A 22,730-nucleotide genomic window follows, 5' to 3' on the forward strand; every position below is an offset into this window, starting at 1 on the left:
AAACCGAGCAAACTATCCTTATCCGGGTGTCCTGGGTCCAACTGCGACATGTCTCGAGTCGAGGTGGAACCCTGGGAGACAATCAGCTCGAGTGCGGGTGGCGTATGCGCTGTGGGCCACCCTCTCTCGGAATGGAATTACTCATCGTGCATGCGGTGTTACCTCTCGAGCTTATTTATCGAAAGCAGCGCGCTCGGGTCAACCGCCTTCGGGCAGGTCTCGTGATCTCATCCTTGTCTAGGTTCAGGTTCGGAGAGTCATGTAAAGCCAAGCCAATCTTCTGGTCGGGTTAATTATTCTCACTGAAATTCGAAATTTTCCCTCGCTGCGCAACTTTTTGCGCGTTCAGTTTTCTTGCATCCGTTCTGAATCCGTGCTCGTGACGGTAATTAAGTTGCACATACACTTATCCCCTTAAAGACGCTCCGAAGAAGCAGCGGAGAGAAGAAACAGAACGCATTACGAGTATTACAACGCCTCAGCTTTTTATTCGCGTGTTGCTGACGAGCGACGACGAGCAAATGGTAAACGTGATTATTGCGAGAGTTGTGCCGGCCAACATAAACAAGGTTTGTTCGCGCGCTGTCCCGGCCCTCGTTCCGCGACGGCAATTACGAAATTAATGAATTTCCTTCTTGGCGCGCGAATTTGTTTGAATTAGTCCGCCGGACGAGCATTGCGGAGAGAGTCTTCTATGGAAATCAACTCAGTGTAAATGTGACGTTAACTTTTTTTTTCTTTATCTCTGAATAAACAAACATCGACGTTGATGACTTGTTATTGTTGCGTTGATTCACTGAAAATAATTAATTAACACGATAGTCTAAACTACAATTAAAATCTTTTAAAAATCCGAATAAAATTTCGTAGATTTAGCGTAGTTTTGAATGTGCAGGTAAAACGACCCCCCCCGAAACGTGTCGAGGCGTTTGCAAAGAAGCCCTCGCCGAGTTGTCGCGGGGAAAATCAATAGAGAGCTCGGTGTGCGGTGCGGTGTGCATGAGGGGTTGGCGGCGCGCTAGGTGTAGATGTATCCGTGTGCGTGTGTATGGCGAGGGGATGATTGTAAAGCCCCCGCGGCGCGCCATAGTTGCGCCACTCTTACCTGGGGTCTCAGCGGCCGCGGCCGTTGTTACATAACGATCACAACCACACCACCATGTAAAATTCTACCCCACGCTGAAAAAAATAAATCCGCCGCACATGTTCATAACTTTATACATCTAATAACATCTTTCGCGGTGGCGGCGCAATCGTTCATCTAGGATTCCAGGGGTGGTTGGTGGAGTCTGCATCAATTCCATGTACAATTCCACCGCGCATAACTCGTCGTAAACGCTGCGCGAGACGCTTATTAACATTTTCTACGCGGAATTACATCGGGACCGCAAACGGCGCTCGTAATTTACAAGATTCATATTTTTATTCCGGTCTGTCGTCATGGTGATATATAGGAAAGTTAATTTAAGTTTGCTGCTTTTGTAGAGCATAACATGTTATTCTTGTTTTGGTGAAACTAGTGCCTGTTGTGCGAATGAATGAATGTGGGATAATTAATCAAATGTAGGTTTGCTTTTGTTATGATCCCGATCCGTTGCTTGGCTTGGGTCTCGCATTCGCGCCGTTCAAACTATTAACTCCTAATACGATTACAGAGACTATGAAAGCGTCCCTAAAAGCAGATCAATAGCCGATATTAAATGATATTGACATGAGCTTCCTCTTACCTCGCCGAGTTAGTGCCACTTGTGTTCAATTCGTTTCCGTGAATGCGCGGTGAAATCTTCATAATAAATTTCACTACAATTTCTCCTCCTGACTCGTAGTTTATAGCGTCACTTTGAGCGGCGGCGTCGCGTTTGAGTGTCGCGAGCTTTTATGCCGCCACGTCGCACGTCGTTTGCGTTAAAGTCCTCTTTGAAAATGGAAGAAAGGCAAATAGTGGCGGGGCAATCGAGACCATTGTATGTCGAGGGAATTTGTTTTGTGCAGACGAGTGGTGCGCTCGCTACTCAAATATTGCTAAGCTCAAAAAGCTCAAAGTAAGCGGCTTCAACTAGTAGTACCATCGTGTACTTACTGTCTTGGCTTTTTATTTCCTTCACCCGTTGGTGTTTTAGGGCAAAAACCGCCGGCTCGTTATCGAATATTTCGATAGGTGGCCATTTCTTCATCCCTCGGTCAAATGGGAATTAAGTACAAATGTTCGCAGCCGAATGAAAGAAGAATGAACGCTGTGGAGAAAGGTGGTCGCGTTCGGTCATTAGGGACCGTGGGCGGCGGCGGCGGTCCATATGTCACTCACCCCCTCGATCGTCTGCGACGTTGCAATGGCAACGATAACGGGCCGCAGCCCGCAGTCGACGAAAGAATTGCGAGTGTTTTTTATTGACGACGGATTTTCTCTGCTGGCCGTATTTTCCAAGAGCGAGTTACAAACAGGCTGAGCCAGCAACAACACACCACCAGCAGCTTAGTCCGGCTGGAATTGTGACCGGGGACTTTCCGAGTCAAGTTGAAACTTCCAATAGTTCCATTTCGACTTCTCTAGTTGCGTGTTTCGCTACTTTATTTCGTTCAATTGTCTGTTTCCTATTTAGCGGCATCGCGTTTGATATATGACGGTTTTGTTATGACATTTACTTGCACTCCAACAGTAGCCCGGGAAAAAAGTTACGTTTCTGCTGCAGAGATTTTTCTTTCTGCTTCCTTAACTTTGAATTTGCTAGTTTTTCTCCGACTTCCTGCATAATTCATTTGTAAAGCTGTAGTTAAACTCACGATTGCGAAGATTTCGCGCGGATTTTTCTTTAATCCGCTCGGCGATTTTCCATTTTCCGGCCGAGTCACAACCAAAGAAAACGAAACGACGCATTTAATTTGTATTTTAATTATGTATGCGCGCCGGACGAAAGTTTCCGTCTCATTTCGCGCCGCGCGCGCTCGGGACGATTTTTTTACGCCGCGAAATATGTTTGTCACACAGCAATGTACGATAACGAAGCAAACTTTTAATGAAATAATTTTTCTCGCACCGTACCGGCCGAAATGCTAATTAGTTCATTTAGCCCGTTCGCCTATGAAGACTATCCACGGCGCAGTTTTTGCTGATGTGTATTTCCAAAAGTTTATGCGAGTCAGAGAGTCGTAAATATGAAATGTGAGCCTAATTAATTTTTTGCCATGATGATAATGCCCCCTTTTTTCCTTGGGACAATGACGATGGGCTTCAGCACGACGCAGGCCATTTACGCCAGGGGATATTGAATCCCGAACAATGTGTTTTTGTCAGGAGGACATTTACGCTCTGGAGTTACTGATGGTGGAGGCGCCCGATGAGCTGTTATCGAGTGATTACGCTCCTCTTTCGGAATAGTTTCCTCTTTGTTTTACGTCTTCTATACCGTGTGCGGCGGGAAAAATGCGAGCGCAAATTCAATTTAAAGTTTTTGCACGCGGCCTTTTGAAATTTTCTAATTTGATGATGTGATGTGATGAAAATCGCCCCTGGTTGGGTAAATAAAATAGCTGAATTGGCAAAGCGGGCGCGCAAACTTTTACCAATATCTATCGAGCAATGTGCGGCCACGACCGGGCACGTGGTGAAAATCTTTGCGCTAGTTTCCAAACACTCGTAGACTTTTCCACCCCCTGGCATAGACGTATGTAGTAGTAGGTGAGCGCTGGAAGACGAACGAGACGGTAAAAGCTTCGATAATTAATAAAATGCCATTGAAGATAGTCGACGGCGAGAGACTAAAGGCCTCTGCTGAGAATAGCATATAAGGGTGCTGATAGTGATAAATACGAAGGTGATAAATAATGAGGGGTTGGCTGTGATAGGCGATCGCCGGAAATGGATAAATGAGTAACACAGGACCGATTCTAATCCGAGCATTCTGTTTGACAGCAGTTATTATGACATCATGTCGCATGGTATGAAGGGGCCAGAAGGTGCAGTTGTGCATTCGTGTGCTGGACCACGTTCCACCGATAATTCGGTTTATCGTTCTCCGCTCGGTTACGCCGCCAGTGCCATAAACTTTGACTTTTGAATAAGAAGTCGTTAGGGGGTGGCGGTGTCTGGCAACCTGGGGTCTATCGCTTTTTGGCTTTCGGAGTTGAGAAAACGTGCGTGGAAATATTAGTAATAAATTATGGCTCATAACTATGCACCCCGCACACATTCCAGTCCCTTGAAACGCGTCACCACTGCTACTGGATGGGATGATGCGAACCTAATGGACCATGTTGGTAATCCCGATGACAACACGTTTCCACTATTCTCCTTTGCTCTACAAATAGTCGAATATATTAGAGGAAGGATATTTGTTACATTTTAAAACGAAAGTTTTTGAGCAAAAAAAGAAGAGAAAAAACTTTGATAAATGTGGCTTATTGGAGGGGTAGCCCTAGTTAGTCGGGAGCGAAATAAATTTCATGCAAATCGCTTCCGATTACTTTCGTAAACAGTTTCGCGTGCGCGCATTTATAGCCGAACACAATAAATTTATGCACCTCGATTTTGAGTGGCTTTCTGTCGGAAGCTGCGACCGGCCGAGAGAGGAGGGCGCCCCCAGGGGGGCATGTGGCTGGAGCGCACCGAGGGGTTGGAGTGATTGCCGGCGAGATCTCCGCTGCTCGCGTTCGGCACCGACACCGGCGGACACGGGAGATAAATCAATACCCGACACCGCGCGCGCGTTTGCTCGCTTGGAAAGCGGCTAAAGCGATGGTGGCTATTTCATCACCGCCGTCGCCGCCGGCTTAAAGTGCGACGATTTTATATCGGCTTGGGCCCCTCGTGTGTGTTTGTACGCGCGTACATCATGCCGCAACTTATCTCTAGCTATCTGCCGGTTACCATCGGCGTCACTGCTACCGGTTAGCTTCGGCAGCCTGAATAATTGCTGGCGGCCGAGCGCAAAACAAAAGTTAACCTTTTGCTCGGCGAGCATTTCAAACATTTTTGTTGATAAAGTGTCGCTGGACATTTCAATCACGCAGAGTGACAGAAATAAAAATGTTTGCCGCTCGTTGATTACGCGGCGTCGAGATGCAATTTGTACTTGTACACACTGCACAGAGTAAAAAGCGCCCACTGTGGGTCGGGTCGTGGTTAAGGAAGAAGAATCGCGTCGAATTTAATTTGCTTAGTCGGCACAATTCAGCACCGGCAGTGTTCTCGCCTGGGTGGCGACAAGTATAATTATGAATTTGCTCTTTTTGTGCGTCCGTAGGGTCTGAAGGACCCAGGACGAAGGTGACGCGATCGGAATGACCAAGGGTCTCTCGGAGCAATCGCGCTCAAAGCCACCGTCTGCCCTGCGGGGACTCATAAAAAGTCATTGCTTTATTGAGACATCCTCGGCGCACGTTAGTACCCGCCCGCCATCTCATCGTTCAGATAAAGCTCTCCACTGAAAACGCTCCCTTTGGTGTGTGTATGCGGAGATGGGCGCGATGGCAACATGCACCGCTCGAATTCAATTTCGCGACGGAACCAATTCAAATATAGGACGATGCATAAAGCATCCTCGCCTGCAGATAGATACGTACACCCATTGCATACACACGACACACCTCTACACCTCTTGGAGTGTCCCGTATGCAAACAAGGCGAGTAGGTACTATAATGCGCAGAATACTCGTATATATCACCCTCCACTCGGATGTGCTGATGTGTTGATCTGTTGGTATAATTGTACCCAGAGCTTGTGGGTCTACAATGCGACATGGCTCGTGAACAACCTTGCAATGCCTTACACGTTTATACCAGTTTTATTTTAATCGCAATAATTAACATCGCTGCAAGATATACTTAAGCCCTTGCACGTCGCCGGAGCGAGGTCAGGCGAACGGGCGGTCGCATACCAGACGACGACCGGCAGGTGTGAATATTTAAGAAATAGTCGCACAGCGCTCGCGGGTGCTTCAGCGGCCTTTCAACCGTGCGGTCGTAGGAACCCAGTTTCATAATACGATGCGCCTGGGCGGGAGTTATTTCCATAAGCACTTCAACACCCAAGAACACTTTCAATGTGTTGGCACAATGTGCAACAACGACACCTCCAAGTGCAATAATGAATACACATCGTGAGCTGGCGCACGTGTTGGAATTGAAACATTGCGCGCGCCATCTTGTCAAGGTGGAGTAATGGGCTTTGGAAAAATCGTGCATTCCGTCGGTGCTGTTGTCCCTTGTCCCCATTTTGCTTCAATAGATCATCCGCTCGGCGAGCGCATCTCGGACCAGTTTTTGGGCCAGATGGAATTATGTCTAGTCTTTCTAGCCCACGACCTGCATTTGCTCAAAAGTTGCTGTGTTACACATCTACGATATCTCCAACAGCGTATATGAGTGATATATTTCTCGCACACAAGCGCACGAAGCATGGGAACTCGTCGGCTAGACTCGCCTCGACTGGAAGGCGCATCAGCACGCCAAGGAATCATTTGGGATTACGTTATAACTCATGCGATGGAATTTCATATTAGAGCAATGCCTCACTAGTATCTTCGCCGAAATTCGTGATATTCGCTCGATTATTATACACGCCTGCGTGAGCAGGTATCTCTCCACTCAGGCGGCAAAAAACATAATTGAAGCAAGGTGGCTGGGGGATAATTACATTGATGTCTAGTTTGGTGCAAACTTTCGCGAACCATCTGAAGCAGCGCACCGTGAAAGGTGTCGTAATCACACGGCATTAAAGTATCACGTGTCATCTTTTCAAACAAAATTCAATGTGAATCCATCCCACAATCTTCAAACCCCTTCAAAGCCTTCTGCCAGCGGAGCAACGACGCATTTCGGTTAATGGTCTTTTCATAACCGATTTAAGTGAAGCGAAGGCCGACTGGAAAAGCGTAGCGTGTATAGCAACAGATAGAAAACCCACCCGGAAGCCGGCGCGCTCGACTCAGTTATACAATGATCTCTCGAGGTAATCCCGTGGAAAATCTAAAAATCAAGCCCGGATCAAAATCTCCTCTAAACCCCCGCTGATCGCGCGACGGTCAAATCTCATTCCAGAGCGCCGACGACGAAACAATTTCGTGGTGGAATCCGCTTGCTAATGTAATGCATCGTCGTAATGTTTTCATTGAATAAGACGCATCGGCGCTGCGGAGATGGCCGTATCGGCGAAACCGGTCTAAACGCCAACTGTTAGATGGTGCCTCCTGCCGCTGTTGCAACATCTCTCCGAGGAGCTGGGTCGCGCGCTGTGCACACGCAACGCCATGTGAAGCCGAGCGCGGACAAAAAGAGCGCTCGCCGTAATCGGGTCTTGGCAGCCGCAGCAGCAGCAGCAGAGTCTTCAAGTCGCGCGCAGAGTCCGCGGCTCGATTGCACACACGGGGCCATCCGGACTGACCTTCGTCCGCATAAACATGCACGCTAAGTACCGGCTTACATCTCACGCGGACGTGCAACTTTATAAGCACCAACTACTCCGTCGGCTTGGCGAGAGTACCTTGTACCTTGCACTCTGCCGCCACGCCATGCCGTGCCATCGAACCGCAGGCCGGGGCTATTAAAATCCAAGCTGAAGATGCGCGCCTGCTCCATCACTTTAATTTCGCTCCATTACGCATTGCTATCATTACGCCACACGTCCGCGGATGTATCCAAACACTTTATTCCAATCATTTTAACCAACACCCAGCAATACTCAAAAATTGTAGTTTTATGTTCCTAACCAACCGACCACCAACATACAACTAGGTCCATTGGGTTGGGGAGCGAGCTCTTTAATTTATTACGTAATTTTTATTACTTCATTAATCATACAGTGTCACTGTGCAATGAGTCATAACTCATCCGAAAGCCATCCATTAGGTCCCCATACACGCAAGTTTAGAAGAGTGTAGTTTTTGCAAATGAGTTTCCCATTCTCCTACATTTTCGAAAACAATATATAAACGTCTAGACGTTATGAAGTAGATAATGATGCACCTAATGACCATCTACATCTGCATTTAATGTGAGGTGTGTGTCAAAGTGCAATTTGCTCCATTCCAAAAATTAGTACATACCGCCACCCCACAAAGTAGTAGTAAATTTAGAAAATTGCCGGCGCCGCTACGAGCGTTATGCGCATACATAACGACTACCGCCGTCTAGGGCTAATCTTTATTTTCGCTAAAGTTTTGTACTTTTACGTACAAAAGGCAATCCGCGCAAAGAAATTTTCCCTCCCCCACAATCGCCTTCCATCGCCAACGTACCGTGCACGTTCGTCTATATTAGTGTTTAGATAAGGTTTTGAAGTTTTCGGGTAGTTTATGCTCGTGCATAATTTGTAAAAACATGACTTTAATAGCGCGCCGAATCTTAAGCGCCGAATGGCACGCACCCGGCGCCTTGTCCCATTATTTCAGCATAAAACAACCGAAAAACTTTTATTGTGCCAAGCGCTAATAATAATTTTGCTATTTTCGGTGTGTTATATCACAGTAGGTAATTTTTGCTTTATGAAAATTTCGATTTTGATGTCGAAGTTCATGCGGGATATAACAGTAACTTTCTGCGTTGGTGTGTATGTATATGTGTGCCTCTTGTCCTGGCAAATTTCCTACGTAAGTTGTGTGTACGTTCTCACTAAAACTCGTAAAAATTTAATACGTGTAATAAAACTTTGCCGTCATCTTCAAGGCGCGCGCCGCTCCTGCTGCTTGCTTGCCTTTTCATGTTCCACATTCTTACGATTCTCACCAGCCTGTGCATGTATGTGTATTCAACGGCGTCTTTTAATAGAGAGATTATATTTATATATCAACTAGATGTAATGTGCGGGTATGGGGTATATAGTGTGTGAGGTGTGCGCGCAGGTAAAGTGGAGAATTTAATATCAGCAATGTTGAACAAGCACCTAACATCACGGAAACAAGATCAACAAAAACAAGCTGGTGAGAATTCACACAATCCCCACTTTTGCACGCTGCGTACACATAACGTGTGTAAATCGGTGTTTTGTTCGTGGATTTTATAGTTTTGGTTAGTTGCTTTTTCGCTGCGCTATCAATGTCAGTCGTTGTTGGTTTTCTTTATGCCGATTGAAGTCATTAACTCCAGCGGCGGAGCAATCAATCAATCTAATAAAAAAACAGTTCGTCCTCGCGTTAATCAAACTTTCCAACTATCAAAAGAAGCTCTCCGGTTGTGCGGCAGTGTTTTGTGTGTGCTGTGTGTGTGTGTGTGTGTGTGTGTGCTACTCGGTTTCTCATTCCGATGCACTCTCCGTCGTGGTTTACTTCCCACCAAGTTTCCCATCGGAGTCGAAAAAGTTTTTATTCATTTGTACGGACATTAGTTTAATGCGCTTACTTACTTACGAGCGGCCGGGGCCTACAATGCCGGCTGATTTTTTATTTATAATAAAAAGGCGCCCGGCGCGCGCGCGAGAGCACAGCGCGCATATTACGTGCGCTATCTAGTTTAGTAATTGACTGTACGTTCGCGAGCAGCATTCCGGCCGCCTCTCTCTCGCGCGCCGCCGTCGTCTTTATTCCAATCAACGGCTCGAGACAGGTTTAAGAATCCGGTCGGCTGCGTCGTGCCGGCGCGTCTTCCTTTCGTCTTCTCGGTGCGCTCGCTTTTTCAGCGAGGAGCGGAGAAAAGATGCGGGTTGTGCAGGCTCATGAGCAGCGCGCATGAGACTCATGAGAGTCCCGCTCACAATGAACTTAACTGTACCTATTGCTCAGCCGGCCGCGCTCCGCATCTATCGCGAGTGTGGAGCGCGCGCGGCTAAGCAGCAACAACCACACATTGATTTGTATCAGTGGCCAATAACCCAGCACAATGCGCGGGGACTTAACGTACGCGCCAACAAATAAGTTTGCATTGTGAAATTAACTACGTAGGTACTACAGCGAGGCGCGCTCTGCATAGTCTTCGGTCCGATAACGAGATAAAGTTTGAAGCATTGAACCCGCTTCCTTCAGCCTCTCTTTGTTCTCTTTTTAAATTGGCTTCTCCCGTGCTGCGAGTTTTACTTCCAATTATTGCAAATGCGCTTCAATTTCACTTTCGCACCGGAAGAAAAAAAGAAAACATTGCGAAATTCGCGAATAACTGCCGTGAATAAATTATCACACACCTTTTTCTTCAAGAGGTGGCGCGGCCTCTTAAATTTTCATCAGACGTTTTAAATGTACTTTTACGCCTGGATAAACACAAAGTAGATTTGGGATTCAGCCACGAGTTTTATTTGGTTTATCGAATTCAAATGAAATGTTACGCGCTGACGTCACCGCTAAGTGTGTGGTACAGAATTATGAAAGATACGAGGAGTAAATTGATTGTGAAGTAGTTGATAACCTCTCGCTGCTCCTGCTCCCTGCGCGATGTGTCGCGGCGAGAAAATAAACAACATTTTAATAGCTATTATAATTCCTCCTCTCGCCGGCGTATACCGGTGTGTTGTGCGCGTGTTTTTTTCCTTCTGCTCCTCGGCGCGTTTTATGTTTATGCGGTGTGGCGTACCCTGAGCCGGTGTGCGCGCCACTCATAATTCATTTTATTAAAACATTACCGCGCCCGCGCCGGAGTGTTTAGGTTTACGCGCGTCCTCACATTGTAACGCATAAATATCGCCATTTTCATAGCGCTGCCGAAATGGCGTACATAAAGCACGGTTACGAACGCGGCGCATCCGTGCGTCTGTCTTTCCCAGCCGGCATACCTCATCCAATCTACAGTTATTTTTACATTTGCACTAAACACAGTCATACACACCATCAGTTTATGAGCGTATTAAATATCAATTTGTTACACATATAATTTGTCGCTTGCGAAATGTGTGCGGCGAATATAATCAAATCATCATCACATTGTCCGAGATGGCATAAGGCAGCACCAACAGGTATTAAACTGACGGTAATATTCGACTTCGACGTCGAGAGGTGTTTCTGATTTGCTTGTCCGCCTTTGCGGCGTTCGCGCCCTCCAGCAGCATCGACCCCGGCTACACAATTGGACGTGTCGCAATGCAGATATTAATTTAATTGGTCTTAATGTGCATGCATAATGCAACATTAATAGTCCAATTATATAGTCACTTGTGTGGTGAATATATTATCTAAGGAGCGGACTATTGAATTGTTTTAACAATTAAATGGATCAACTTTAATGAAATTTCGTTTTGTTTGTTTCAGAAATGTACCGATATGAGACAGCGTACGCATGCGAAGGCAAAGTGCTGAAGATCGAATGTAAGGAGGGCGAACTCATCAAGTTGATACGCGCAAACTACGGCCGCTTCTCCATCACGATATGCAACGATCATGGCAACACCGAGTGGAGCGTCAATTGCATGTCTCCGCAAACGCTGCGCGTCCTACGTGGCAGGTACGTGTCTGCGATGTGCATGAGCTCTTTGATGTGTGCTGCCAACAGGTTACTAACAATCACGTGGGGAATCAACTAGTCCACTCGAAACGAGTGCATTTACAAAAAGTTGTTGCGTTGCTTTTGTTTGGAATAGTTAAATCATGGGGTTCATATTCATAGAAGCGAAAAAAGCTTTTTGGGCATTAAATTACATGTTTTACGAAAAAAGAAAAATAATAGGTTTAGCATGAAAAGTTTCCAGACCAGCTGGTTTGTTTCGAAATATATTGGGACAAAAAAAGCATGTTGTGCACTAAACATCGAAATTCTCAACTTCCGATTTTATATGAATTTCATTTGTGTTTCAAACATTTACACACATTCGGAATTAAAATGTTGTAATGAATTTTAACGATTTTTTTTGGGGGGCGAAAAATTCATTTAAAACGGTTTAGTGCAAACATGTCGAATTTATTAGACTAAAAAGTTGATATATTAAAATGTAACTGGTTCGAACAGGGAAATTCATTTATCGACTCGCACGAAATTTCATATATTTCTCTAGCTGTATAGGAATACGAAATATTAATTTTTGAAATGGTCGAATCATAAATGAATTCATATGATAATTTTCATGTTCGTCATGTGCTATTTATTATTTCGTGTTTCTGCCAATATTGTATGTTACGTCAGGCGTCATCCATTCTAAACCAAACAAATCATCAATTCATTAAAGTAATTGTCTCTTCGCTCGCCTGCTCTCTGTGTGTGCCCGTCGATGATCGCCGCCTCATTGTGACATGTTGTCATTGTGTGTGTTTATAACAAAAAAAAATTAACCAAAAGCATGCTGTGTGGGCTTACCCGCGGCCATATTGGTCACAACACCGGCGAGTTTGTACTTCTTTCAGATGTGAGGCGCGCTCAAACTGCACGGTCGACGTCAACAATGAGGTGTTCGATAATGATCCATGCTCAAACACCGTTAAATACGTCGAGGCACATTACAGATGCGGTAGGGTTGCGTTTTTAATTGAGTAGGGGACGCGTATAACATGCAATATCGGTTAGAAACGAGGAAGTAATTGATCGCGCTGATTTTTTCTGATGTGTTGCGTGCTGATTTTTGATGATTGAAAACGCAGGTGTGCCGAACATCAGAACTGCAGCGTGCCGGCGAGCACGGCCATGTTCGGTGACCATTGTACGGGCACTCTGAAGTACCTCGAGGCCCACTATCAATGCCTACCTGGTAAGTTACGCCACTGCACTTATTGCACCCTCTACGAGGACGCGAGCATCTATTATTATTTTTTAGTTATTGCGTTTTTTTCGTTTGATATCAGTTTACTTACTTCCTCTGTTTCTGCCTGTTATTTGATTATATTTGAGTTTACTTACTCGTATTGTACCTGTACTTGGAATGAAACTTCTTGTTTTTACTTTATACGTTACGTGTGTTCTCGAAACCGGAAATGAGAAGTTGAATTTCACGCTAATCTTGCATGCGTTTGCTTCATAAGCCAAATTTATAGCCGCCACGACAACGACGACAAACCGGCCGACGCCGCCGTGGCTAATCACATCGCAGCCACCGATGTGGAGCACGGTGAAGACGTCAGCGCGGCCCCCGCCGCCTCCGCCAAAAGTTACAGGTACGGCGGCACCTGCACGCACAACTGCCGCGACAACGGCGTCGTTGCATAATGCGCACACGCATCCTTCGACGTCGATTAAACCGGCTCCTGTGCATCCACCGCCTGCCACATCCGCGGAAGATGATGATATAGTCGAGCCGTCTCTTAGTGAAGATACTCCGGTCAAGCCGCACAATGACGCTACTACACTGCCATTTACTACGTCACAGCCACGGAAGTATACAGGTACTGTTAAATCATCAACTTGTTTCGTCTAGGAGAGATTTTAAAATGTTAAACGTTTAGATTCCTCTGCTTCCGCGGTGAATGCAAACGTGCCATCATCGAGTTTAGTTCCGTTGTCCAATGATGACTCAGACAACTGCCGTCCGATTACAATGCGGAGCATTTATTGGAATTGGACGCGTGCGTCGGAAGAGATCCGGATACAGCCTTGTCCGGGAGGTACTACCGGTTTTGCAAAATGGCGTTGCACCAAGGTGCCTGGCTCCGATCCTCAGTGGACACCATCGACGCCAGATTTAAGCGAGTGTCGCTCTGTCTGGCTTACTAGTTTAGAACAACGTGTAAATTTAGGCAAAGATCCATTGATTTCAATTACTAGCGACTTGGCTCAAGTCACCAGCAGTAAAACACTGACATTGTATGGTGGTGACATGATGATTACTGCGAAAATCATCCAGAAAATGGCACAAAAGATGGCGATGGATATCCAGACCTTCCCCGACACGCGGCAGCGAGAAACAATCGTCACCGAAATGCTCAACGATGTTGTCAAGACAGGGAGTAATCTATTGGACTCTTCGCAGCATCCTTCATGGCGAGATCTTAGTCACAAGGAACAAATGCGTGTGGCTACTTCTTTGCTGATAGGCCTGGAAGAGAACGCTTTTCTGCTGGCTGAAACTGTCACGCGGGAGAAGACCGTCGATCAGGTCGTCAAAAACATAAGTAAGTGCTTTTTTCCTTTCTCCTTTAGTTTCACTTTTATTTCCTCGTTGTATGAGTCGGGGCGAGACAGAGAAACTCGGACGACAAAGGCGGGTTTTAATTAATTGCTCATTGTGTGTCCCGTTGCAGTGCTGTCCGTGCGGGTGCTCGACACGAAGTCAGTGACGACGGAACGCTTCCCCTCCGGCGATAATAAATGGTCGTCGAGCAACGACACAATCGAGCTGCCGCAGGGCGCGCTTCTCGAGAACAGCGACGGGCGATTAGTGCGGCTGGTGTTTTTCGCTTTCGACCGCCTCGAGGAGATCCTCCAGTGGCATCCCGAGTCGACGGAGGCGGGCGCCGGCCGCAATCTGACGCGGGTGCTCAACAGTAAGGTGATCTCCGCCAGCCTCGGCAAGGGGCGGCACATCCAGCTCAAGGAGCCGGTGCGGCTCACGCTGCGACATTTGCAAACGGACAACGTGACGAATCCCAGCTGCGTGTTCTGGGACTACACGACGTCGGCTTGGTCCGAGGAGGGTTGTCATGTCGAGTCGACGAACCATACACACACGACGTGCTTGTGCAATCACTTGACGAACTTTGCCATTCTTATGGACGTGCGAGCTGTTTATTTACCACCTGGTCATCAACTAGCGCTACAGATCATCACCTACGTGGGTTGTAGTATTTCTATAGTATGTTTAGTGCTCGCAATCATTACGTTCCAAATGTTTCGCGGCCTGAAGGTAAGTTTATCTGCCAAGGACGTGTTTGGGGCGCAGTAAATTAATGTATGCGCTTGTTTTATAGTGTGATAGAACGACGATCCACTGCAATTTATGCGTGTGTCTCCTGATAGCGGAAGTGTTGTTCCTCGCCGGCATTGGAAGGACAGAGAACCAAATCGCGTGTGGTGTGATTGCCGCCGTGTTGCAATATATCTTTCTCTGTGCGTTTATGTGGATGTTCTTTGAAGGTAGGTGGCTTGATTACCTTTATTAAATTACGTTCCACGTTTCTCTACTATATCTGGTTGCTGCTATATTCTTGTAGGTTTTCATCTATACGTAATGCTCATCGAGGTATTCGAAACGGAAAAGTCTCGTATCAAATGGTACTACCTCATTGCGTACGGCCTTCCGATGCTTATTGTAGGCATTTCGGGGACGCTATTTCCACAGGGCTACGGCAGCGACCGCTATTGTTGGCTACGATCGGATAACTACATTATTTACACGTTTATTGGACCAGTTTCCATCGTGTTAGTGGTATGTACATCCCCTTTTATTTAAATTTGGTTAACCAGGAAACTTATACCTACATTGTTGGTACTAAATATTTTATTGTTTTTAGTTGAATGTCATCTTCCTAATGATGGCCATCGTGAAAATGTGTCGACACGCGAATCCGACCGTAGCAATGAAGAACAAAGAACACTCACGACTTGCGAGCACCAGGTATGTCTGCTTCCGGTTTACCGTTCACACCTAATTCGCTATTGATTGCACTGGTTATTGTGTTGGCATGTTTGATTTACAAACAACATTAACATTGCGTTTTCTTACACTAATCTAACACAGTTTTCAAACATCTTTGAAAATATTGTAAATACATTCAAAGCCAAGGCCTTGGTGGAACGTTTGTCTAACTCGAAATATTTTCCTTCTTTTGCATGGGCTCGTCTCTTGGTAACTTTGGTAACCCCGGTAGTGGAAAAGAGGAAAATGCACTTCAAAGCAAATTTCCATTTCACTTGTAAGATATTCTTCAATGATATATACATATATAGATATGATAGCATTTAATTAAATTTCTTTTGATGTTCGTTTTGCTTGCATGCATTCTCGCAACGCATGTCGAATAATATCGTAATGCAATTTTCAAATTCAATGCGAGCAGAAGACAAGCCATATTAGTACAATTTTCATAGTGAAAAATTTAATTTGCATTCGAACGTTTTTACGCGCGAGCGCCGCGCTTTTAATATGGAAAGGCTTCTGTGCGCTTTGTGTGTTATGTTGGCGCGAACAGGAAATAAAAACATTTTCATTTTAGGACTTGGTTGAAAGGAGCAATAATCCTCATATTCCTGCTGGGGCTGACGTGGACTTTCGGATTCCTCTATTTGAATAAGGAGACGGTCGTGATGGCCTATATTTTCGCCATTTTGAACTCGCTGCAAGGATTCTTCATTTTCGTGTTCCATTGCGTTCAAAACGAAAAGGTAAGACAACGACGATGGGTTTTATTAAAAACGAAATGCACCGCGCGAAGTGTCAGATTTCGGGTTTCAAATTGTCTGTTCGTCTCGCAGGTGCGGAAGGAGTATCCACGTTTCATCCGGAAGCACTCGTGGCTGCCGAAATGTTTGCGCTGCTCTAAGCCGAACGCGGCGGGCGGCAGTAGCAGCGGCGGTGGCGGCAGCTCGGGCGTTGGCAAGGAGGGCCGCACTAGTCTCTACCCCGGCTCGAACGGCAATCCTTCGGCGCCGCCGGATAGCTCTGTGCTCTCGCAGCACGGCACTAGTGTGGGTACCAACAATATAGTCTCCAATAACCTTAATAACGTGCGTCCTGCCGTTCAGTCGGTTCAGTTCCTCCCTCGAACCGAGCTCAACAATGCTAGCACCACCACGATGAACCACAACCGGCTGCATAATATTGCGCAACAAGGTACCCGACCGCGTGTGTACGCCTCAAACAATTTCGTAGGAAGGATCGCCTCTTCCTAATCTCACGTTTTGTTTATCTGAGCTGCTTACTAACTACCGTGGTGCTCTGTGGTGGTGCGTGCATTGCGTGCCTCCTTTTCTCTACTACGCATGCGTAACTCTCATGGTAACTACCTTCGTAGAAACATCCCCCTCGTAACAATTAACAAACTTACGCTTGCCGCTTCACACTCGTTTGGCCCGCCTCTCCCGCCGTCTGTGTGTTTTGTGTAAATGCGCAAGGCTTGGTGAAGGAACCCTTTCCGTCTTGTTACAGCTGCAGCGGGACTGGAAAGCGCAGAGTTTGACCAACATGAATCGGGTAGGCAAAGTATCACCGCCCGCTACCACAATGGCTGCCACTCTAAGCAGGCAGCCACAGCGGGCGGGCGACGCCGCTGTAGAGCCCCCCAACACCTCTACTCTACCTTACATTCGTAACTTCTATAAGCAATCCGCTGTCAATGCTAACCTACCCAAGTCTGCTTCTACTTGGGGGCCTCTACACAAGCCCTTACACTGGAAGGTGCGTAACGTAGAAAGATTCTCATCAGGATGTCACAAAATTACACGAAATTTTATTTTGCAAAGAGAAACGTAGATTAACACACGTTCTGTATGTGAGCACTGAGTTCTTTTGAGTTGTTTTTGATATATCAATCTTGATGGAGCCTTTCTATCAATGGGTACTGCTTCAAGCTTGTTTATCTCCCTATTCTTTCATACTACTTCATAAATTACTAAAACCACACCTTTCAACTTACATATTCTATAGCGGTTGTTTTATTTCCACAGAACATTTCTTTTAAGTCGTACAGCCGTGACTCCGGCCATGGTGGGTCTGAGCAAGAGGACTCACCTCGATCTCACGTGGTACTGCCCGATGGACGACTTAACAACTTCAAAGACAATCGCCGACAGCCGTACGTCTCCGAGTACAACCACCATATGATAACAGGTGGTATTCCGCAAGGGGCGGCTGAATACGCCCGTCGCACCGACTCGTTGCCCCACCCTAAGCATCTTCCGCTGGCTCAACACCCCTACCGAAAGAAGAATGGCGGCACGTTGCGTGCCAACGCGCCCTGGAACCACACCTACACAGAGATCCACGACGCTCGCATGCAACGAGCCGGGGGCGGTTTTGGCATGCCGGAGGACGACCCTGTCTACGAGGAGATCGAACGGAATGAAATTCAGGTGTCCGATATGAGCGACGAGGATGGAAAGCGACAGAGTGATATGTCACGACAGTCATCGCGGTCGTATGGGGACCATCGCCCTCTCATCCCATACAGCCCCGCAACGGAGCACAGCGTGCATGCGCTTGATCCTCACGCGATGGACATCTACCAAAGCCGCCGTATGTATCGCGGCGATGCGCGCTCGCTGGCGGCTGTCCTCAACGGCGATACCGTCGTATGTCACCTGCAACCACAGGACGCCTACCAGCACCCACATCCGCACGACCCGTACGCATCCGGGCAGTTCGTCCTGCCGCCGTACGGCGATAGTTAGAGAAACCCGCCTATTGCATAAGTGTATATCTGTGATTCCTTGATCAGACTTTTCGGTCATTATGTAATTAATATTATAAGTAAGCTCAGAACGTGTGAACGAGTTGATACTGATGAAAAGTGATACATTTTATAATGAACTATTTTACTAATTAATTTATAAACAAACGCGATTTCGCTCGGACGGGGCGAGTAAGAATGCGAGGGAAAATTGTGAATACGAATACGTTGATGTGAGTTATTCGAGTCATTCCGTAAATACGTTGTATATTTTGAGTTTTCGATTTTGCGATGTTAGCACACAACGATTCAAAACGATTGTAAATTTTGATCTCAAGCCATCAACGTTGAAACTGCCGTCATTGGTATTTACCATGATTTGAATTACTTGCAACATTACGTATTTATCGAGAGAAATTTAGATGAACAACACACATCTACTTAAAAATTGTAAACAATAATTAATTATTGTGCAAAGAGTATGAATGTTGTTACTGTTTCCCATGAAGTCACGCAGTTATTATTCAGTCAGACATTAAAACGCAATTAATTACGCATTCAAATGGGTTAACATCTACAAATTAGTGCTTCTTGATGATAGCTTGCACCGTCATTGTAAATACAGATTAAAAACTAAATAAGGCATTATTTGGTTTTATTAAGCAATTAAAACTGCGATGCTATACTGGCGCATATTCATGATTGTTTATATCCCTGGCATTTAGCAACCGAAAGCGGGAGCCAGTGGCGAAGACTTGTGTAATGTTTTTTTTTTACTTCTTAAACGTTTATTCTATATGTATTTATTCGCTTAATTTTATCCCATGACTGCTGTCTTCGTCGTTGGTTCGTCTAAAATATTGTAAATGAGAGCGTGTCAAGATGATAAGGATGTATCAAGAATATTAGTTATTATAATGTTGAGTAATATTATGTTTATTGTAAATAATGTATAGTGCTTTGTACATGTTGACATTAGTCAGAAGGAAAAAAAAGATTGTTAATACTGCTATGCCTTAGACATAGCTGACAACAATACACCATTATAAAAATGTATTAAATTTTAAAATTAAACTTCAAAGTCTGACCAATAAATTGAATTCCTTTTTTCGAGACGATTTGTGGCTTTTGAATTATTGTATCCCTGAATTTTTTATTATTTCAGATCATCCCTTTATTTCAGGTTGTGACCTTATAGTTAAAAACCTGGTTGTGTCGAGTTGAAATGTTATTTATCATATCTTAAGGCCGAAAGGGCCTTACACGCAATTATGTTAATTCCTTATGATTCAGAATTAAATATACTTTCAGAATCTGAAATCAGAATTCCAAAATGCCAATTACAAAACCTGCAAATATTGAATAAAAAGATTGTGTCATAAAAAATGCAAGAGATTTCTCTTTTTTATGTTAAAATTTAAAAGTTAAAATAGGCCGAAGGACAGGGTCGAACTTTTAAAAAATAATAATTTTGGCTCGAAGAACAGGGCCGAACTTTTTCCTACAAATATTTTCCTTTGAAATTAAAACTTTAAACGGTAATATCTCCTGAACTAATAGGGCTAGGAGGAAAAGGACTTTAGATTCGTATTCCTTTAAAGATTCTCTGCAAGATGGCATCCTTATTGAAAAATGCCCAAAATGGCACAAAAAATTTTTAAGGAAAAGATTTTGTTATAAAAAAGGCAAAAGATTTCTCTTTTTTATGTCGAATCTAGTTTGCACTAAAATTGTAAATAGGGCCTAAACGGTTAATGCTAGCACAAAAACTAAAATAATCGATGTAGAATTAAATTATCTATCAGAATCCGAAAACAGAATTTAATCGAAATTAATAGTTCCATGCATAGTGCGAGTACAATTCTATTCATGTTCTGCACTACCACACTGACAGTATCAGTGTTTACAAACAAACATGCTTTCTTATCTCGTGCAATTTTTGTAGGATCGCCACGCGGTTGGCTTGTATACCACGTTAGTCTCATTTTTGTCGTCAGGTGATCTGCACGCACATTGTCTTCATTATTCTTGAGTTTCTAAGTGCTTCTTCGATTGTGCGCGATTGATGTGCGGGGTTCTTACCACGCGGATTATACATACTCAGAGGTAAAGCGTGAGTGATGTACCGTCGGTTGTCGTATTCTTTTTGTATTATACGTTATTTTATAGGTTCTACAATGTGCATAATTAAGGTCCATACAACTTATTGGATATACCAAAATGCAAAACTTTATTTTGCATCAAGGTATGTTCTCGCATTAGTATTAGTATGGGTCTCGCATAGGTATTAAAAATCTTTACATTTTTCATATATTACTTGTGAGTTTATCCCTCGGAAAACCTAAAAAAATGTCCTTTTTGTATTTTTTACTCGGGTAATATTGTGTTTTTTTTGTTTTAGCGGGCGAACGCGGTATCGTAGGGCAACCATTTTTGCACTAAAATGTAGGTATTAACATTCTTTACATTTTTCATATATTAGTTGTGAGTTTATCCATCGGAAAACCTAAAAAAATGCCCTTTTTGTGTTTTTCGCCGGGGTAATATTGTGTTTTTTTTTTGTTTTAGCGGGTGAACGCGATGTCGTAGGGCAACCATTTTTACAATAAATTGTAGGTATTAAAATTCTTTATAATTTTCATATATAACTTGTGGGTTTAACCCTCGGAAAATCTACAAAAATGCCCTTTTTGTGTTTTTCGGTTGGCTAATTTTGTGGTTTTTGGTGTGTAGCGAGCGAACGCCATGTCGTAGGGCAACCGTTTTTTCATAAAATTGTAGGTATTGAAATTTTTTATAATTTTCATATATAACTTGTGGGTTTAACTCTCGGAAAACCTACAAAAATGTCCTTTTTGTGTTTTTCGGTCGGCTAATTTTGTGGTTTTTGGTGTGTAGCGAGCGAACGCCATGTCGTAGAGCAAGCGTTATTTCATCAAATTGTAGGTATTAAAATTCTTTACAATTTTCGTATATAACTTGTGGGTTTATCCCTTGGAAAACCTAAAAAATGCCCTGTTTGTGTTTTTTGCTTTGGTAATATTGTGTTGTTTCTTTGTTTTAGCGGGCGAACGCGACGACGTAGGGTAACCATTTTTGCAGTAAATTGTAGGTATTAAATTTCTTTATAATTTTCATACATAACTTGTGGGTTCAACCCTCGGGAAACCTACAAAAATTTTGTTAAATTTTAAAATTTTTTCCGTCGAAAAACAGAGTCGAACTTTTTAACTTAAAATTTTTTGGTTGAATTTTATTGTTAAAATTTTTTCGGTCGAATTTTTTTGTTAAATTTTTTTCGCTCGAATTTGTTATTAATATTTTTTCCACCGAAAAACAGGGTCGAACTTTTTTACTTAAAATTTTTCGGTCGAATTTTTTGCCAAAATTTTTTCGGTAGAATTTTTTTGTAAACGTTTTTTCGACCGCATTTTTTTGTAAACGTTTTTTTGGGCGATTTTTTTTGTATACGTTTTGACTAATTTTTGATTGTTTTAGGGATTTTACACCTGAGTCTGATATTGTAGATGGACCACTGTTACAACAAATTGTAAGTATTAAATTTATTTATAATTTTTCTAAATAACTCTTGTTATTATCTCACAAATTAATATCCAAAATTGCATTTTAATGACCACAGCACTAATTTTTTATTGTTTTAGGGATTTTGCACCTGGGTCTGACAACGTAGAAGGATCATTTTTGCATCAAATTGTATGTATTTAAATTCTTTATCATTTTGCTAAATAACTTTTGTGATTATTTTACAAATTAACCACCAAAATTGCATTTTAACGTTCGAAGGACTAATTTTTGTTTGTTTTAGGGATTTTGCACCTGAGTCTGATATTGTAGATGGACCACTGTTACATAAAATTGTATGTATTTAATTTTTTTATCATTTTGCTACATAACTTTTGTGATTATATTACAAATTAACCACTAAAATTGCATTTGTATGTTCGAAGGACTAATTTTTGTTTGTTTTAGGGATTTTGCACCTGAATCTGATATTGTAGATGGACCACTGTTACATCAAATTGTAAGTATTAAATTTATTTATCATTTTTCTAAATAACTCTTGTGATAATCTCACAAATTAATATCCAAAATTGCATTTTAATGTTTGGAGGACTAATTTTTGATTGTTTTAGGAATTTTGCACCTGAGTCTGATATTGTAGATGGACCACGGTTACATCAAATTGTAAGTATGAAATCTATTTATCATTTTTCTAAATAACTTTTGTGATTATCTCACAAATTAATGTCCAAAATTGCATTTTTTATGTTCGAAGCACTAATTTTTGATTGTTTTAGGGATTTTGCATTTGAGTCTGATATTGTAGATGGACCATTGTTGCATCAAATTGTAAGTATTAAATTTATTTATTATTTTTCTAAATAACTTTTGTGATTATCTTACAAATTTACTACCTACCAAAATTGCATTTTTATGTTCGAAGGACTAATTTTTGGTTTTAGGGATTTCACTTAATTATTTAGGATTTTTGGAACACAAGCAGGGCGTTACTCAAATCAAATTGAATGAATCAAAAGTAATAAATACTA

At 43.5% G+C, this 22,730-nt stretch overlaps 1 protein-coding gene and 2 long non-coding RNA genes across 17 annotated transcripts in view; all 3 read left to right on the forward strand.

Moving 5' to 3' along the window:
* The window catches only part of LOC135797814 (latrophilin Cirl), a 108,352-nt gene extending 89,075 nt beyond the window's left edge, over positions 1-19,277 (forward strand). For 4 of the 15 annotated variants that reach the window (XM_065310344.1, XM_065310343.1, XM_065310346.1 and 1 more), the window contains 13 exons: positions 11,164-11,356; positions 12,484-12,590; positions 12,862-13,221; positions 13,282-13,947; positions 14,077-14,678; positions 14,743-14,908; positions 14,986-15,200; positions 15,286-15,389; positions 15,643-15,687; positions 15,988-16,156; positions 16,247-16,459; positions 16,920-17,168; positions 17,438-19,277. In XM_065310344.1, the coding sequence (XP_065166416.1) occupies positions 11,164-11,356; positions 12,484-12,590; positions 12,862-13,221; positions 13,282-13,947; positions 14,077-14,678; positions 14,743-14,908; positions 14,986-15,200; positions 15,286-15,389; positions 15,643-15,687; positions 15,988-16,156; positions 16,247-16,459; positions 16,920-17,168; positions 17,438-18,160 (3,812 nt within the window). In that variant the 3' untranslated portion in view covers positions 18,161-19,277. Of the gene's footprint in view, positions 1-11,163; positions 12,354-12,483; positions 12,591-12,861; positions 13,222-13,281; positions 13,948-14,076; positions 14,679-14,742; positions 14,909-14,985; positions 15,201-15,285; positions 15,390-15,642; positions 15,688-15,987; positions 16,157-16,246; positions 16,605-16,919; positions 17,169-17,437 lie in introns of those variants that run through there. The other 11 variants (XM_065310339.1, XM_065310341.1, XM_065310347.1 and 8 more) reach the window with 11 other exon arrangements.
* Positions 19,278-20,558: 1,281 nt separating this feature from the next.
* Positions 20,559-21,105, forward strand: LOC135797303 (uncharacterized). The gene is made up of 4 exons (XR_010549512.1): positions 20,559-20,604; positions 20,728-20,771; positions 20,893-20,936; positions 21,058-21,105. It is a non-coding gene; the product is annotated as an uncharacterized lncRNA (long non-coding RNA).
* Positions 21,106-21,663: 558 nt separating this feature from the next.
* On the forward strand, positions 21,664-22,730 carry LOC135797302 (uncharacterized). The gene is made up of 7 exons (XR_010549511.1): positions 21,664-21,709; positions 21,822-21,873; positions 21,986-22,037; positions 22,150-22,201; positions 22,314-22,365; positions 22,479-22,530; positions 22,644-22,730. It is a non-coding gene; the product is annotated as an uncharacterized lncRNA (long non-coding RNA).

The sequence above is a fragment of the Atheta coriaria genome, unplaced genomic scaffold (assembly GCF_025399875.1).
Source record: "Atheta coriaria isolate IRGN ID8LTWV9N9 unplaced genomic scaffold, Caltech_Dcor_3.1 hic_scaffold_8_pilon, whole genome shotgun sequence".
NCBI classification, from domain to species: domain Eukaryota; kingdom Metazoa; phylum Arthropoda; class Insecta; order Coleoptera; family Staphylinidae; genus Dalotia; species Dalotia coriaria.